The sequence below is a fragment of the Fulmarus glacialis genome, unplaced genomic scaffold (assembly GCF_000690835.1).
Source record: "Fulmarus glacialis isolate BGI_N327 unplaced genomic scaffold, ASM69083v1 scaffold46090, whole genome shotgun sequence".
Lineage (NCBI taxonomy): Eukaryota > Metazoa > Chordata > Aves > Procellariiformes > Procellariidae > Fulmarus > Fulmarus glacialis.
Genome location: NW_009186681.1, coordinates 2,804 through 19,668, shown reverse-complemented (window position 1 = coordinate 19,668; position 16,865 = coordinate 2,804). Strand labels below are relative to the sequence as shown.

General features: G+C 44.8%; 1 protein-coding gene across 1 annotated transcript in view; it reads right to left on the bottom strand.

The window, feature by feature from the left end:
* Positions 1-2,993: 2,993 nt before the first annotated feature.
* Positions 2,994-16,865, bottom strand: part of KIAA1462 (KIAA1462 ortholog) — a 15,084-nt gene continuing 1,212 nt past the window's right edge. Inside the window, exons 2-3 of the mRNA XM_009572366.1 lie at positions 7,397-11,049; positions 2,994-3,411 (exon numbers count right to left, since the gene is read on the bottom strand). Coding sequence (XP_009570661.1) covers positions 3,377-3,411; positions 7,397-11,049 — 3,688 coding nt within the window. The 3' untranslated portion in view covers positions 2,994-3,376. The remainder of the gene's footprint in view (positions 3,412-7,396; positions 11,050-16,865) is intronic.

Below are 16,865 nucleotides of genomic sequence, written 5' to 3'. Positions count from 1 at the left end.
GGTAAAGCTGGGCTCGGACGAGTCGGGAGCCCCCGGAGCTCACGGGTGACTCTTCTTTCTCGGATGGAAGATAAGAGCCTGAACCTCTGGGTTAGTTGTTTATCTTCCCGGCACCTTAGCACTGCCACCAAGTGCTGCTACTGCCATAACCCCTTAGGCTGACCATCCATTCTGGATTTCAACAGGGTAAATGGAAGGAGATGGCAGGTCCTGTGTGGCTATCTATCTCCTGAGGAGTTCCCCATTTTTGAAATGTATAAACCAGGCATGGGATTTTTTGCATGAATTTCTGGGAACGCTCCTGAAATCGGTATCTTCCTGACCAAGCGCTTTGATAACCTGTCATCCAACCCCAGCGTCCCCAGCTGCAGCAGTACAGCAACAGCACAAGCTGGATACACAACAGCTTGTAACAACGTGATTTCTGAAGTTCTAGCTCTGCTCTTCCTCCTGAGAATAAAGATAAACGCACAGTTCTTCACTGCTGCTCTGCAGCCACACGACTGCATCGCAGGAGGCACTGGAAAGAGACTCCCATATTCCCCTCCTCTCCATCCACTCAGCCCTGAGCTCCTGCCATTGCCATTACCAGTGACCTCTGTTGCCATGACGGTTTTATGCACCCATCCAGACAGGCACTGAAAGTCACCATTTACTGTTTTTTACCTACATCTGGTATAGAAGGAGCTTTCTGTTGACTGCTGTTTGCAACTGGCAAAAGGCTTCTGGAAAGGTGTTCAGCTATGGCACCACCCAGCCCATTCCGATAGCTGACATTTTAGCTATGGCACAGGTACTGTAGAAACACTGAGCCACAATCATTCATAAAACTGTACTCCATGTATTTCTTAGTTGCCTGTATCATAGTATGAAATTGAACAGCCAGTGTTGTTAGAGGAATACACCATTTTTAAAGCAGTACTAACTCCAGTCTTTCATCCACTGGTCAGTCACATACTACTGCAAAACAAAGCTTACTAACTTTCTAGTTTTTAATTTCTCATTCTTAGCCAATAAAACCTTCCCCGCAATATTGCTGCTTCCTATTTCTTTCCTTTTTTCCCTTTTTTTTTTTTTTTTTTTTAAGATCTTGGCTATTTACAAGCATTGGAAAAATAATTACTTGACATGACTGATGAAACAGACATGTTGCAAAATCAGTTAACCCCCTCCCCATAAGAAGAAAATAAAATGCACAGAAAACTCTTGTTCCACAGAGACATGAACTGAAGGTAGCAGGACTGGTTATATGTGACAACTTACAGTTCTCTAGAAATCAAGGATAAATTAAAACTTTCAAGTTATTGCCAGGCATCTCAGCTTTACTAGTAAGTGGGATGATGAGAGTTGAAGCAATTCTTTTTAAGAACTATTTTTTTATGGGCAGAATTGGGGTGGGGAGGTGGGGGAAGAAACATATTTTGTAGCTATTTACTAGCCCCCAGATGTCCTAGATGGTAATGAAGAAAGGTGCATATAGTAAGAGTGGTGGGAACAGTTTGTCAACAAGTATCGCTACACAGCATGCACAAGAGTTAATAAAATAAATTATACACCACATTTTCTTTTCAAACAAGCTTTAAATAGTCCATATGTAACAGAATCATGTGTTACAGACAAGAAATTCTTGCTGCCAAAACACAGGATAAGTGTTTTTCCTCCGTCGTTCTTTCCAAATTACAGACTTAGGAAAAAAGATTTCAAGAAATTAGAAGATTTTAAAAAATAAAATTATGCTAAAAAGCAGAAAAGGCCAGTAGAATAGACCAGTGAAATAAATGAACAAGTCATCAGAAGAATGTTAGTACACAGGTACTTACAAAAAAACACACAGAAGTGGACACAAAGGCTTTAAAGACACAGATACTATGCAGGCTAATTCAGTATCAAAGAGCAGAATGCATAGGCTTTATTATAAACTCTGTAATTCATGCATTTGTGTGTGCAGATAAAATACACTTAAAGCCATGTATTTAAATACCATCAAGAGGACACCTGAACTCCTCCCCAGCGACATCAGTTGACTTCAGGGAAGAATTAAACCCAGGTTTGTTTATTTTTATACACTGGCCTAATCCAAACCCATAATGTGTAAAAGGGAACAAGGTAAAAGAAAGCAACCAGGTATTTTTCTGAGCCACTCAGAGACAGGGACAAAGATCCAAACCCACTTTTTGGTAATCACTGTCACTGGAATGTAATGTCAGCAACACCAGCCCGGATGGTTCTCAGCTGTGTTTCAGAAAGTGGCTCCAAGAAGAATGATCCAAGGGTGAGTGGGGAAAAATAGAAATTAACCCTGTAGTACTTACATACATACATACATAGATGGCTCTTCTCAGAACAAAATAAGGTAGCACTACTGAGTATGTGGCAATATTGAGTGTGCATTAAGATATACAAGTGAAATCTGCTTGGGGCACCTTCACTCAGAGGGGTAAGTCTTCTTAAAATATAATAATAATAATAATAACACTTCTTTATACTTGCCACTTGTTAGCAATTGTTTACATCGTAGAAAAATAGATAGTATTCTGTAACAAGAAATATAGTTACTTTGTTAAAATGGGCTATTTTAAACCAGCTACTATTCTTTCATATAAAGAATTTCTAAACAGCAAAACAAAAATAGGTAATACTGAGTGCAAAACAGCCAGTGGTATACTTTGCATTGGTTTGAAACACTAGTTGCCAGCTACTATACTTACACGTTCTGTACACTGTACTACAAAAGTCTTCCATCTTTTAGAAGCTTTGGGGTTTTTGCTTTTCTTCTTTCTAGGTGGCAAGTAAGTATTTAATCCGAGTAAATTCAAACTCTGGAAGTCAGAAATAATTTCACAATCAGTCTTTGCTACCATTCTCTCACATTCCTTCCCCCACATAGTGCAGCAGCACCTTCTACTTATGGCCAAAAATCCCTTAAATTAAACAAAGTTTAGACTGTAGATACTTAGAAGTTTAGCTTATAAATTCACATTCTTTTAAAAATCATTTCACTAATCTCCCACGTTTACATTTACACCAAAGAGAAAGCTCAAAAGCCTCACTTCATGCATTTCATCATCCCCGCTGAAGGCTGAAATAGAGTTCAGAAAAAAACTCTTTGCCAACGGTAGGTATTAAGTCTTAACACTACAAAGCCAGATGGTTCCAATGTAGAAGTCAGATTTTTCTGTGGTCTCCGCAACAGTTTCAGATATGAATAGCTAATTCCTAGTGACAGTGGTAAAGGCATTATAAGTACACCATGAACACCACAAATGGAGGCAATTTCCAAGCATCAAAGAACAAAAAACAAACAAAAAGCACCCAGAAAAAAAATCAGTGAAACATTCTTAGTAGAGCAGAAATCTCTATTCTTCTCTCCATCTTCTCACACCTTTTCAACTTTGGTGGGGTCATATGTATCTGAAAAAAGACAAGAAAACACTATTAATAATGTATTGTGAAATCTATTCAACGGTGCTAGCTGCAGAAATGAGACATCTTTTCCCTAGTGTTTATTAAAAAAAGAGAAGCTAATACTGGACTTACAGCCTTAAAGATACATACTACATTCCTGACCCAAATTATGTGTTTACACCAGTGTAATTTGGGAGCAACTTGCATCAAATGCATGCAGATATAATTTAGGAAAACTTGAGCAGGTAGGAACAAGCACACTGACTGCTAAGTGACTACTTCTAGTTTTCAGATGCTTTGACAGGGAGAGAAAGACATGAGATTTGTCCCCCTTGTACTGAACACTAAGGACAGGTAAATGCTTTAAGCATCCTAGCAGGGTGTTTAAGGCTGGCTGAAGAAGTGATGATGCCATCCAGTCATCAGGGTCTTTTCATTCGACTGCAAATCCTTGGTTTCAGATTAATTCAACAGCATACAGGAAAGCACAGCTGCGTTGCATCACTGTGGTTAGACTGTCTTGCTTCAGTCTGCAAAACTGCAGCTCACGTTTTGAACATTATTCACTAAAGCATTGGACTGGCTTACTAACATTGGTCTTCATTTTCAGCCTACCTCTTGTCAGTTCACAGGACAGACCACACTTCGTTTTTCTTTTCCTGAAGCCTTCTATCGGTTTTTTTTATTAGATTTAGCCCAACATTGGCCATGAAGTGAGCAGATACGAGCCTTTTTCTTCACCCTTGTGACTCTGGGACAGGACTGCAATGAAAGGGCTTTGCCTTGTGAGATCTGCCTGCCCTATGCCATCATGCACACGTCTGACTTACCCTGGGCTCCTTGGGATGCACGGTCATGGCATGCAGGAACCAGGGCTACCTACGGAGGAGTCTGTAGGCACACAGGGGCCTGGACAAACCAGCACTGCAACTCATGCTACCACGTGCCACTTGCTGGTTACGCGACCTGGGTATCTGTGCTAACTTTAAATATCCCTCCGGTAGGCTGTACTCCCACAGCACTTGCATTTAAACAGCTGGGCATGAAAACAGTTGCACACAAATATCACACTTTGGAGTTAAACGTTCATCCTCAGGACTTTTATGTTGCTGTGAGTGAATGTCTTCATTTAATCAAGCATAAAAATCCTCAGAGGGAAATTTTTACTCCTGTGTGCAAGTGGTCCATCTGTAGCATCTACACTCATATCAAGGGGGGACTGGCTAAGAAAGAACTTCTGGATTTGACCCCAGTGGGTGGATTCCTAGTGCAAGATCCTTTATCGCTTCTCTTGCCCACTCTCCTCAAATTGGTAAGCCAGCCAAGAACGAAGTCTGTGCCAGCAACACCTATGTTTTCAGAACTGCTTATCACTATTGAGCCTCTTCTGGTACTTCCAAACTTCAAGAACAGACACCACGTGAATGCAAAAAATCAAGAGGAAAAAAGTTTTTGAGGGCTAGTGCACTCCAGGATAACGCTGTGTCTTTCTAAGCTTAATGCACTGATGGTCCATTAGGGAAGATGCCTCTAAAGCAATAAATTTTTTCAGTTGTAAGTATTTTGCCATCTAAACTGCTAGAATGTACAAAAATTGTGAATTGTTCTGTGTGAGGTTGACCTAAGAATAAAAATGGATTTACATTTCAGAAACCTGATTTTCCTCAGGCCTGACACATTCACACTAATAGAACTCCCAACAAAATTGCAGGTGCTCATTGTTTCAGGGAGTGGCAGGGGGGGAGAAAATCAGACTACGAGACATGGAGCCTCTGCATGGCTCAGTTTATTCCTTGAAAGCTTACCCACACCCTCAGCACCTAAACCAAGGACACAAAAGGGCCAGACTGCCAGGCTATGTCACACTTCTGGGGCGACAAGCATTGGTGTTCTAGCACTGATACAGAAATGTTTATTCAACATTTGGTTAAGCTCATTTGAAATGCTCTCTACAGAAACAAAGCCAGATCAGCAGCCTCATGGAAGTCGTCTTCAAACAGCAAAGGAGAAAAGACATCCAGTGCATTTGGGAACATTTGGAGATGTTCTTCTAATGGCAGTATTTGCATAGTAAGATGAGCTTCTTGCACTGAGTTTCGGCAGAGCTCTTACTCTGAGATGACTGTTCATCTGCCAAGCTGCATTATACATGTGAAAGCCTGTTTCTGCTAAGGCCTCTAGCCTTTGCGACGGGCCCAGTCTGCAATCATAAGACCAGCGTCATCCTACCTCACTCCAAATAGAATGGCCTCTAGCAATATTTACTCTTTAAAAGCAACAAATCCAATGGTTTTCCAGGATTAATTCTCATTTTGGCTTTCAGTGGTACCAGTGAGCTAGTCTGGAAGTTGGAGTGAGGAAGACCCAACATCAGACCTTTCTACAAACATGAATCTTCAGTCCTGCCCTGTTAAGATAAGGTGAAGATCTTGTGGCCATCAACAAACCAGGGTCTCTTTGGATGGGAGGGGGCTGGTGGAGGAGACGCCTTCCCGCCCCGCGTGAGTGCGTGTTACCCTGCGGTACTGGATGTGCGCAGCAGAAAGGGACATCCACGCTATCCAGGCGTGGGGAGGGCTCTTACGTCTGCGAGGGAACTGCTGCAGTGGGAACACACTGCAGAATACAAGCCTGGCATTGTCAGCAAGAGGGATAAATTTAGACCTAATTTACTGCAGAATAACGCTCCAATAAAACACACACAATCTGTTTTGATACATCCCTGAAGTCATGTCACCACAACAGTTATTTTCTTCACTCCAGCAGAAAACCCAAGGGAGGAAAGCATATGAAATGCATGTGGGGCATACTAGACCTGATGGGTACAAGGGAGCTGAATTAGCCTGTTTGGAAAATCTGGTCTAGAGAAATACAGTTCAGAGCAGTGGGATATAGAAGAAGACATGAAGGGAAAGGCTGCAAAACTGCAGGAGCCAATACTTAGAACTCATACAAATATTTCTCTTCAGATGGAAATACATAAATCCACTTTAAAGTATGCTCCATTTAATTTCAGTCCCTCTATACTGCAAAACTGTGAACAGATTTATATCGATGAGGTTTAATGAATAACCTGTGCAGATTTCAAGGTAGAGTGTCAGCTGTTACAGAGAGGATGGAAAAAGGAAGGAGGAGATTAATATTAATTTAACAACTTTCACACCATACATTTGCTGACTCCAATTAATTTAATGGACTAGACAGGTGGCCTGGGAGATTTATCCCTTTACACAGATCTATGGCAACAACTGATTTTCAGTTGTTCAACACAACGCCGTACGAAAACTGTTTCGGAGAGAGAACAGCTCACGTTACTTTGGGGATGCATATGGATTACAAAAGTTTATATGCTTTTGAGAGATGAGGAACACAAAAAAAAAAAAAAAAGGTGTTCACTGAAAAAGTCAACTTTCCATTTGACCTAGGGATAACAGTTATTCTCAACATCTGATCTGGAAAATATTCATGAGAGAGAGAGAGAATTTTCCAGGCCCCTTAATGCAGCCATTTCCCAGAGGCTTCACAGAAGAACATCAGATTTTTATTTTTAGTTTCTTCTGAACTCTGATATAGTATGTGTCTACTTAAGTATTAGAGAGGGAAAAAATGGGTATTCAAGGAGAGGCTATGATTAAATCACCACGTGTTCCCAAACACTGGCACTAGAGTGACTATCTTTGAAGTCTGCTATTTGAAGCTGGCCGTTCTCTGAAACAATTAGACAGAGACAAGACCTCAGGGAGCGCTCCAGTCTCTGTGAATGAGTTTCAGTATCACAAGTGAGTTTTACAGTAACTCTTCCTAAAGTGGGATCAGAGAACACTCGTGTTATCTCTTCCACAAGGAGAGCAAAGGGGGTGGCACCCAGACGGGGTAGTACCACCTACAGCCTGTTACTATTTGAGCAGCATTATGTGGGTATAGTCAAACAGATCATGCCCATTACATAAGGAAACAGTACCCACTTGGATCTCCCATAATAGGGTCTTACCTAAAGAAAAATCTCTGTCGATCTTCTTCTTGTCCATTCCACCTAAATATCCGTTTTCACTGAGAGCGATAACACGCTTGGAAACAGCCCCTGAGCTTGCCAGTTTGCTTCCTCTCTCCTCCTGTACCCTCGACAGCTTCTCCTCGTCCACCTCCTCTCCCAAGTCTGTGCTCTTAATGCTCAGACGTCTCATCCGGGACACAGAGTCAACTTCTTTCATTCGCACTAAGCGATCCATGGCAGTCCGGCTAGGTGGAGAAGTGAGCTTGCCTTGGAGTGTCTCTATCACTTTTGAGGTGCTTCTCACTCTCTTTTCTGAATGCTGATACACAGCTGACTTGGAAACCAAGTTTTGGTCCTCACCTTGGCTAGGACTTGCAGGTTGTTCAAGAACTTGCTCAGTTACCAGTGTTTTAGCGCTGGCTTCCTGGTGAGTGGTCTGGCATTCATCAGGGTATAAAGATCGTCCTCCTACTCCAACAAAGAGAGCACTCTCTGTCCAACCACACTTTCGTCTGCCTTCATAAGAACTATCTTTTTTTCCTTCTTTGTCACTCACTGTGCTCCCCACTGATGACTCAAAGTCCTGGGCACCATTTGCAGGGCTAGTGCCTGGGAGAGGCCCAGCATGGTCATCCGGAAGGAGAGACTCCACTGCTATATCTATACCTAAAATTCTTGCAGCTCTTGCCTGCAATGACTCATTCACAGGGATTTCCACTGCATTTGCATTTGAAGAGTGATCAGAATTGTTAGCACCAGGTCCTGGGGCTACATCAAGTCCCACTGACCTCAAATCTGGCTCAGAGCGCCCTTGGTTCCTCTTCGTTAGTGACAAGCGTACTACCGAGCCTCTCTCTAACACCGTATCGTTTGTGGGAGTTGCACCTTTGCTCAGTTTAACAAAGGCTAGGTAATTTTGGTCTTCGCTCATCGCCTGCAAGACAGGGTTATTGAAAGGATTACTGTGACACGAACTGTTTGGGCTACTGGACAAAACTCTCTTGAGAGGGCCCACGCGAACTGGCTGCTTGCTTGTTCTACTCTTGGCTTCCCCCGTCCTCATTTCTGTTATCAGGCTTCCATCTGCTGGCCCGACTCCTTCACTGCTCCCTCCTGGCTGCGAGGAGCCTCGAGAGCCAACGCAGCCCGGCTCGCCGCCATGCTCCATCCCCACGCTCCAACTTTCAGACTTACTTTTAACTCTTCCTGACTTAAATACAGGCACCTCTGGCACAACCATTTCCGATTTCCCACCGTGTTTTGGCTCCTGGTTCAACTTCTCATTTCTGGACGCCCTTCTCTGCGTAAGGGCACCTGCCTGTGGAGAAGCCGCAGCACTTTCCAAATCTTCTTCACTGCTTGAGCTCTCCTCCTGCCCTTGCAGCTCCTTGTTAAAACTTTCTAGCTGACTTATTGCATCCCAGGGACGACGACTTACAGGCTTCAACAGGAACTGCCCAAACAGCTCTTTACTGTTGCAGGGAGCGCCTGCTTCTCCCTTAACTACATCTCCCTTGGAAAGAAGGCCGGTTTCCTTCTCCTGGGCTGGCACGGGCTGGCTCTGGTGGGCTTTTGGGGAGGGGGCCTGAAGGACCGAGGTGGCAGTCCTGGAAAACGCGCTGTTGCTAGACTGGCTGAGGTATGTCTGACCCTTCATACCGTAAGCGCTCTGTCTGCAGCTTCTCTCGTCAGAAGGTAACCCTGTCTGTTTTGACCCTATCGTGGATGCTGTACATCCTAGGAGCTTTGGAGACAGCAGTTTGTTACTACTGGGCTGCCCAGGCTTTGTACCATGGAAAAATTGTGGGCTTTTAGGTTCTTCGGCGAAACTGGTCTGTGTCTGCTGGTCTTTGTACTGATCTCCTGGCCAGGAGCCAGAGTATTTGAGCTCTCTGTGTTTTGTAGGCTGAATAAATCTGAGGTCATTCATTTGTTTGAACTCTTCTGGTCTCCACAGCTCTTGTTTTTGTAACTCATTTTTATTGGTCATGCTTCCTGTAAGCGCTTGTAACTCCAAGTCCGTTGCAGACATACTTAAGAGACTTTGTTCTTGCAAAGCCCCATTGTTATCAAACCCATTCTTATCAGGGCTCTGGGTTATGTTGTTGTTCCTATCTGTATCTGGCAGATTGGATTCTGATTTAACTGGGATAGAGACCAAACAAAATATAGTTTCATTCATTTTTTTCTTTGAACTCTTTTTGCTCTGCATCCCAGTTCCAGGTTCAAACTTTTTCACTTTTGTAACAGTCTCACAGGTGCTGTCCATATGTGAATTTCTTACAGAAAGTTTGCCTTTTGTGTACTCCGTGCTGGCTTCGTTACGGGGGCTGTGATTAGTTGTGCTACAACTGTCTCTTTGGTCCGGCAAGGCACAATTTTCCTGATCTCGGATGGATGGTGCCAACCATCTGTTGCTATGGGTGGAGCTGTCGGAAGTTCTTTCTCCCTTTGAAGAATTGGACAAGTTTGATGCATCCAAAAAGGCACTGTTGTACTGTACTTCAAGATCTTTCTCTTGCAAAGCACCAGAACTGGGACTACATGCATTTTCAGGGTATTTAGGGTTGTCCTGCAGACCTTCTGGTGGTGCAATTTTAATATGTCGTATCCGAGGATCATCAAAGGGAATATACTGAACAGAACGCAGGTAGTCAGTGGGGCGCCTCGCATGGCTTTGCTTCCCGTGAGGAAGATGGTTGTCTTTGCAAGGTTCCCCCCCCACTTCAGAAGTATTCGCAGCTGGTCGTTGGCAGGGGACAACCCGCTCTGCAGGACCCTGCTGATCGCTGGTGGCATACGTGTTGGTGTTAGGCACTTCACTGAGGGGATGTGGGGTCACGTTTTGGTGAGGTGGGGATTTGTAAGAAGGAGGAGGTACGTAGACCGGGGGCTCCAAACCAGAGTCTTGGATGCAAGCATCTTGCCTTGGCTCATTAACTTTGGCTAAGTAGGAGATGGGTTCGTCTTTCTGGTAGTGGTCCTGGAAACCCACGGTTTCTGCAGGTGCCCTCGTCTGCCGCTGCAGTTCATAGGACGGAGGCTTCAGAGGTCTCCCATACTTGGGTTTCACCAGGGGAAGGAAATGGCCTCCCGTTTCGTGGTGCTTGGCTGGTTCCACACTCAGTCTGTTTGGGGGATAGGAGGGGGTTTTAGTTACGCTGAGTGAGTTGTTACTGTTGGTCAGCGAGGGCATTTCCACACATCTCATGCTCTCTGGCGAAAGGACCCTCGGCAAGGACTGCGATTTCCCCTTGTTGTGGGCACTCAGTACGTTGTCTCCCAGGGTCAGCGAATACAGCTCTTGTAGCAGCTTCTCCCTGTCACCTTCGGACATTTGCCTTCCTACCTTTTTTGGCTGGTTCCAGCTTTCCATTCCCAGACTTTGCCATTTGCAGTCTCCAGGCACTTCGCAGCTCTCCTGCAAGCCGCTTCTTCTGACGTACCCTGCGCCCGTCCCCACCTTCAGCTGACTCTCCTTGGGGTGCCGGGGTGCCCCCGGGGCTGCAGCCAGGCCTTTCATTTCCACACCGCCTTTCTGGGAATAGCCCAGGAGCACGCTGAAGTCCTGTCCTCGTCTTCTCCAGTAGGCAAGATCTTTATCAGTCTTGGGCTGGGAAGACCACGCTAGTTGAGGCCTGTCATAAACCCTGAAAAAGAAACGCAGCGTCACAGGCAGTTTGCACAGATGCCCTTTCTCTCCCTTATGGGTAAGGCCATTAGGAGGTCAAATGTTGAGTTATGCCAATGGGGTTTGTATAATCTATTTGCAACCAGATGACTTTATGATTTTAATGAGAGGATTTAAAAGTCAGTCATTAACATGAGTAAAGGAAAGGCCTGATGCTCTGCTGGCATGTCATTAGCTATGCAAAGCTGTTAGAAAGAGAAACAAATGCACACAGTTACGTGCTGTGCAAACATGCACAGCCCTCCTCGATGGATACCAGAAAACCAGAAATTGTTGTTGAACTTATTTCTGCACTCTGCTACATCAAAATCTTTAGCTGCCAAGGAGACTACTGTAGTACGCAAGTCTAATAGGAATCCAAAGCTAAAAAGCAGAGGTAGGAAGAACAGGTAGGGGGCTATTTCATAAGATATATTCAGTAAGAAGCATGATTTGCATCCTAGTACAAGAGCTGAAATGAAACATGTCATTTCCACTGTTGATTCTTGTTCATCTTTCAAAGGGAACAGATTTTTCAAAGTGGATGAAATGATACATGCCACAACAATGGTGATGTATCAGCACAGTTCTGAATAAGATGGAACCAATATTTGAAATCTAAAATACCTCAAAAGAAGTATAACACTGTTAAATGAAAGAGGGATTAACTCCAGCAATCCATTACTGAAATATGAAAGACATTAGACATTTTATTGTGGATTAGCAATCAGAACACAGATTTACATGCACAGAATAGGTTCTTTGTGTGTTCTGAACAGACTGTGAACTATTTCATATATTACTGCTGAACAAAATTTGTACCTTTCTATATAAATAATTAACCTTCTACTTGAACCATGTTCTGCTATTCTTGTACCTAGGGTGTCCAACAATATAACTGCCTTTACACTATGTAGCTGCCACCAGCATAAGACTGGAAAGAAAAATGAAAATTGACAGAAATAGGACAAGTATGTAGATAGAACCCAAGAATTTCTTTCTCTTCCTTCCACCCCAAGGTATATAAACAGTGTCATCTGGCTCTTTTTTACTAAAAACAGTGATGTATTCAAATAGTAGTTTGTGAAAACATAATACAATTAAAATTCGGAATGAAAACTAAGCAATCCAGATCCACAGCAATTTTCTTGTATGTATGTTAACTTCATCCTATGACTATGAAAGTTTAAAAACCAAACTGGGATAAGGAGCATCTTGTTCATATTAATTCAACTGGATTAAGACTTAACATCTGAACAAAATGTTCTCCCTCTGAAGCACAAAGTACAGTTCGATCGCTGAACCCCAGGAAGTAACAGACGTCTTCATTAATCAGTGAGATATAACAGGACACCTCCTATATTGGAAAGTTGATTGCTGTAACAAGGAACATTTCCATGCCTCTCTGCATGTGGAAACATGCAGCTGAACAAATGCTGCCTTCTTCTGAGATCATCAAATCTACCTTTTCATCTCATCCCCATGCTGCTATGGCACCATTTGTATCTGCATTTACAAAACGAGGTGAGAAACAGGGTCTAGCAATAGTGAGGAGGGAATGGACAGATTACTCTTTCTGTTTGATTTTAACCATCATGGTAAAAGGGTCTATAGAAATCGCAGGAAGTACAGACTCATAGATTCCAAGATCAGCAGAGACAGTTACGATTATTTAGTTTGACATCTTGCTCAATGCAGGCCATCAGACTTCACTGAAATGATTCCTGCTTCAGTGGTAGCATGTCTTTTAGAAAAGCATCTAGAAATCTTGATCTTTAAATTTCCAGAGATGATGTTGCAAAGCTTAATTCACCATTAAAAAAAACCCAAAGTAAACCCAAATTCTTATCAACCCAAATATAAAAGCATTGGGGGAAGGACGTATGGTACACAATAATACTGAGCTTTGCAACTAACAGCACAGGAATGGAATGGGCTGGATGTTTAAAGGATTTAATAGGAAATCAGGAATAGGGAAGGAAGCATTACTTGTCTCTTTCCTAGGAAACCACTGAAACAGAAGAGTTTTGGTTAGTTTGCTTTTTCAAAAACAAACAAAACCCAAGCTCAGACATTCATTAAAGTAAATTAGCCCTAAGTTAGGACAGCTTCAGTTACAGAACGGATGTTCCTCCATTTATTGAAAGCTGTTTAAAAGATTAAATTTATTTTTAAAAAATAAAAGATTAATAACTAGCCTCCAGTAATAAATTTCTGAACATGATACAAACCACTGTGACCTGTACTATGTCATCATTGCAACATGAAGGTAGAAAAGATATTTAAAAGGAGGTATTTAGAGCATTTTAAACCTGACCTTTTCTATGATCTATTAACAAGGTGGACAATATCAATCTCTCCAGCTTCTGGCTCAGGCTCTAGAGGTGGTTACACAGCCAGCCTGTTTCCTGGGCCCCGCAAGCCTCTGGAGAGGATGGCACTGCACTGCGCAGTCGCAAGAGGATGCTCCAGAGTCTCCCCAAGGACCCTCCAGCTTAGCTCCAGCCTGAAGACTCCTCTGCTCCCAAAGATGGAGAGTGGCTCCTGCACAGCTGCATGCAGCAGGCATGGCAGGCAGGCAGCAGGGCAGCACAGCACAACCACACTGCTTGTGGCTGAACTGCGGCAGAGTGGCTTCTTCCAAGGATATATGACACTTTTGGGTCTTGCAGTCAAATGAAGTGGTGGGAAAGGGAAGAATCCAAGAGGCACCCCAAGTTCAAAATGCTTCACTACATCCTCAGCAAAGCTACATCTCTGGATGGCGAATGCCAGTCATGCTGCAGTCTTTGTGTCCATGACATACTATCAATGAAGAGACCGCACAGTCCCTCTTAGCAGTAGCTAGTCTCTGACCGTGCCACTACGCCATTCTGTCTCACTCCGTGATGCAACGGTACTGACACATGAAGAAATGCACACCCAGATACAGTGGCCTGCAAGTGCTTCACAGCTGGGAGGGGTGCCAAGGGTGGAGCGGTCTCATGGGACCAACCAGAAAGATTTAAGTGCCAGGGACAGAGCGGTCCCATGGGACCAAGGAGGTAGATTTTAACATTATGAACTCTTTTCTAATGGGCCTGCTTCTAACAAGTATCACATTTGCTGTCATAAAGTGCTTTGAATTGATTCTATATAAAATTAATCCAATGAAAAGCATTTAAAAAAATAAACTATTGCTAGCTTTCTATGAATTTTAGGCCTTTGCAAGAAATGAGCCCATCAGTCCACCCTGTGCCTGACTGCATTTCACTGAGCTGCTGCTCTCAGAGCAATGGGTTGAAGCTGTCCAGTTCCCCCAGGGCAACGCTGGACCAGCAGGACCTTGCGTGACTCACAGAACGGGGCTAGAAGTGCAGGAGCATGGCACAGGCTATGAAGTCAAAACCCTGCAGAACGAGGCCACTGCAGGGCTATCTAGCAATACCATGGGAGCTCCTGTCCCCGTTTCTGGCTGCCAGCATGCAAGCGGTAGGCGTTAGGCACTCAGTAGCTCGTAGGGTGAGCTGCAGGCGCCGGGACAGACTTTGTGCCCAACGGGAAGGCACTGTTAAGAAATTTCCAGGATTTGGCAGCAAGGGGGAAAAATTTTCAGAGGGCTGTTGTGGACACTGGCAGCTTCTGTTCTATTTTGGGATCCTATCCTCACATACATTCTTCCAAGCCTCAACATTGGGAAACACCAATACACATTTCTAATTTTTCCAGCAGGTAATCTCATTAATGATGCTATCTATTTATCTCTAAATTTGCTAGCTACCAACATAGTTCCTCCCACACAAATAGCTAAGCAAAGTGCCTCTTCTCTCCACTCAGAAGAGAAACAGGAGGGCATTCTCCTCCCGTGAACCCTCTCATCTCTACCCATAGGGTCAGCGTTCCCATTTTCTTTGCCTCGTCTCCTCTTCCAAACCTTTACCATGCGGCCTCCTAATGCTCAGTTAGGCAAGGACAGCCAGGACAGCCTTCCCACCATCTGCGCCCCCACGCTTTGCCTGAAGAGCAACGGGATGGAGCAAAACATCCCTTCCCCGCTCTGCCGGGGCGTCACTCCCCCCTTGCAAGCAGCAGCGGCAGGCGGTGTGATGTGCCCACATGCAGTTGCTATGAAGCCTCTCTCCTCCTCCTCAGCAAGGATTGATCAGCAAAACAATCCCAATGAGTGGAGACAACAGCATCATCCCCTGCCGTCATGAAACACCCTGAGCCCTGCAAACCTGTCTGCAAAGGCAGCAATGAGGTGGGCAACATCACTCACTTCTGTGGTGTTTGGAGGGTGATTAGTTCTTCTACATCAGTGGTCTGAGCATGAGTGTGGTGTACATAATTCCTCATCTGAGGAGCCTGAGTCATGCTCCAAATTGCCGTGGAGCTGGTCAAGGTCAGTGAAGGTAGTTGGGACACACGCTGCCTTTTCTGGCCTTCTCCTGCCACTGTACTACACTGGGAAGGCAGGGTCAGGAGATGGTTGCAGGAACTCTGCGATGCCCAAAGAGCAGTGTCTTTGTGCTGGACCTTGCTGGGTGGTTGCCCCCTCTTCGGGCCCAAATGGTTCCCAAGTCTCTGCGGTGTGCAGTTCCATCCCAGCCTGAGAACCAGAAACCTATTTCCTGCGACAGTCCAGAAACCAGACAGCGAGATCAAAATCCCCGGTGGAGTTCACTATGGCCCACCCGTAACAGGCCAAAACACCCCAAAGTGGGCCATCACAAAAATCTTCTCTTCAGTTTTGAACCAGCCTGCACTTGCATGGCAGCCCCGTGCCTCGGATGCTTCCCCAGGGCAGGGGAGTGGGTCTGGAGGGGGACTGTCACCCTGGAGCTCAGCAGCTGAAACTCAGGTGCTGCAGCACTGAAGCTGCAGACAGCTTTCCTGGGTCCGGCCCAGAGAGCTCGCTCCTCCCTTCCTGTACCAGCAGGATGGCGGCAGTGTCACGCTCTGCACACCCAGGGATGGCAAGAAAGGGACGGCTGATACGAAGGTTTTCCCTTGTTCATAGCCACTAGTGCCTTGTAAGAGTTCCCAGTAGGCTCACTGGGAATCAGAGTTTGCTGTAACAATAATAGTATGAAAAGATTTCTATTTTTGTGAAAGTGTGACAAAGCCATTTCCAGGGCTGCATTCCCTATTTTATGGGGAAAAGCCACTTTTTAAAACCAGGATATAATATCTAATTACGCTGTAGACTGACAGGTTTCACCCCTTGCATTTTGAGATGTTAGAAAGAGACATTTAAACTGTCAGAGGTATTTAGCCTACAGCAGCAGTTACAGATACCTCTGCCACGTCCGAGATGTGGGGCAGACGCGTGACGCCCCTGGCGTGGCGGAGGCAGGGAGGCAGCGGCCCTCCCACGCCGCCGTACACCCACGCAGGCTCTGCCTTACAGGGCGTGGGAGCATCAGCGCTGCGGTCGCTTCCAGCTCCTTCCCCAGCCGTATCTTCTTCACACCAGTTTTTCTCCACACTGTAAACTCTGCTCCAAGGCCAAGTGTCACCTTCCGTGACACCCCCGTACATTCTCTTCCCCTGCTTCAAATCCTTTTTCTCTTTCATTCTTTTTCAGTTTCTTTTCTCACTTTAGTGTCGTCCAGTTTACTTCACCAAAACACACCATGAAGGATCATTCTTATTACCTTTAACCCTGTGTCCTCTCCTTCCTTCTCCAGAAAGGATAGTTCCACCTGGGGACCTTCACCTGGTGGCTGGGACTTGCTGCCCTAGGACTGCTTTACATCTCTTCCTGCCCGTTATCCTAGCTGGCAGCCAGGAGCCATCCCTGCTCCAGGCAAGCAG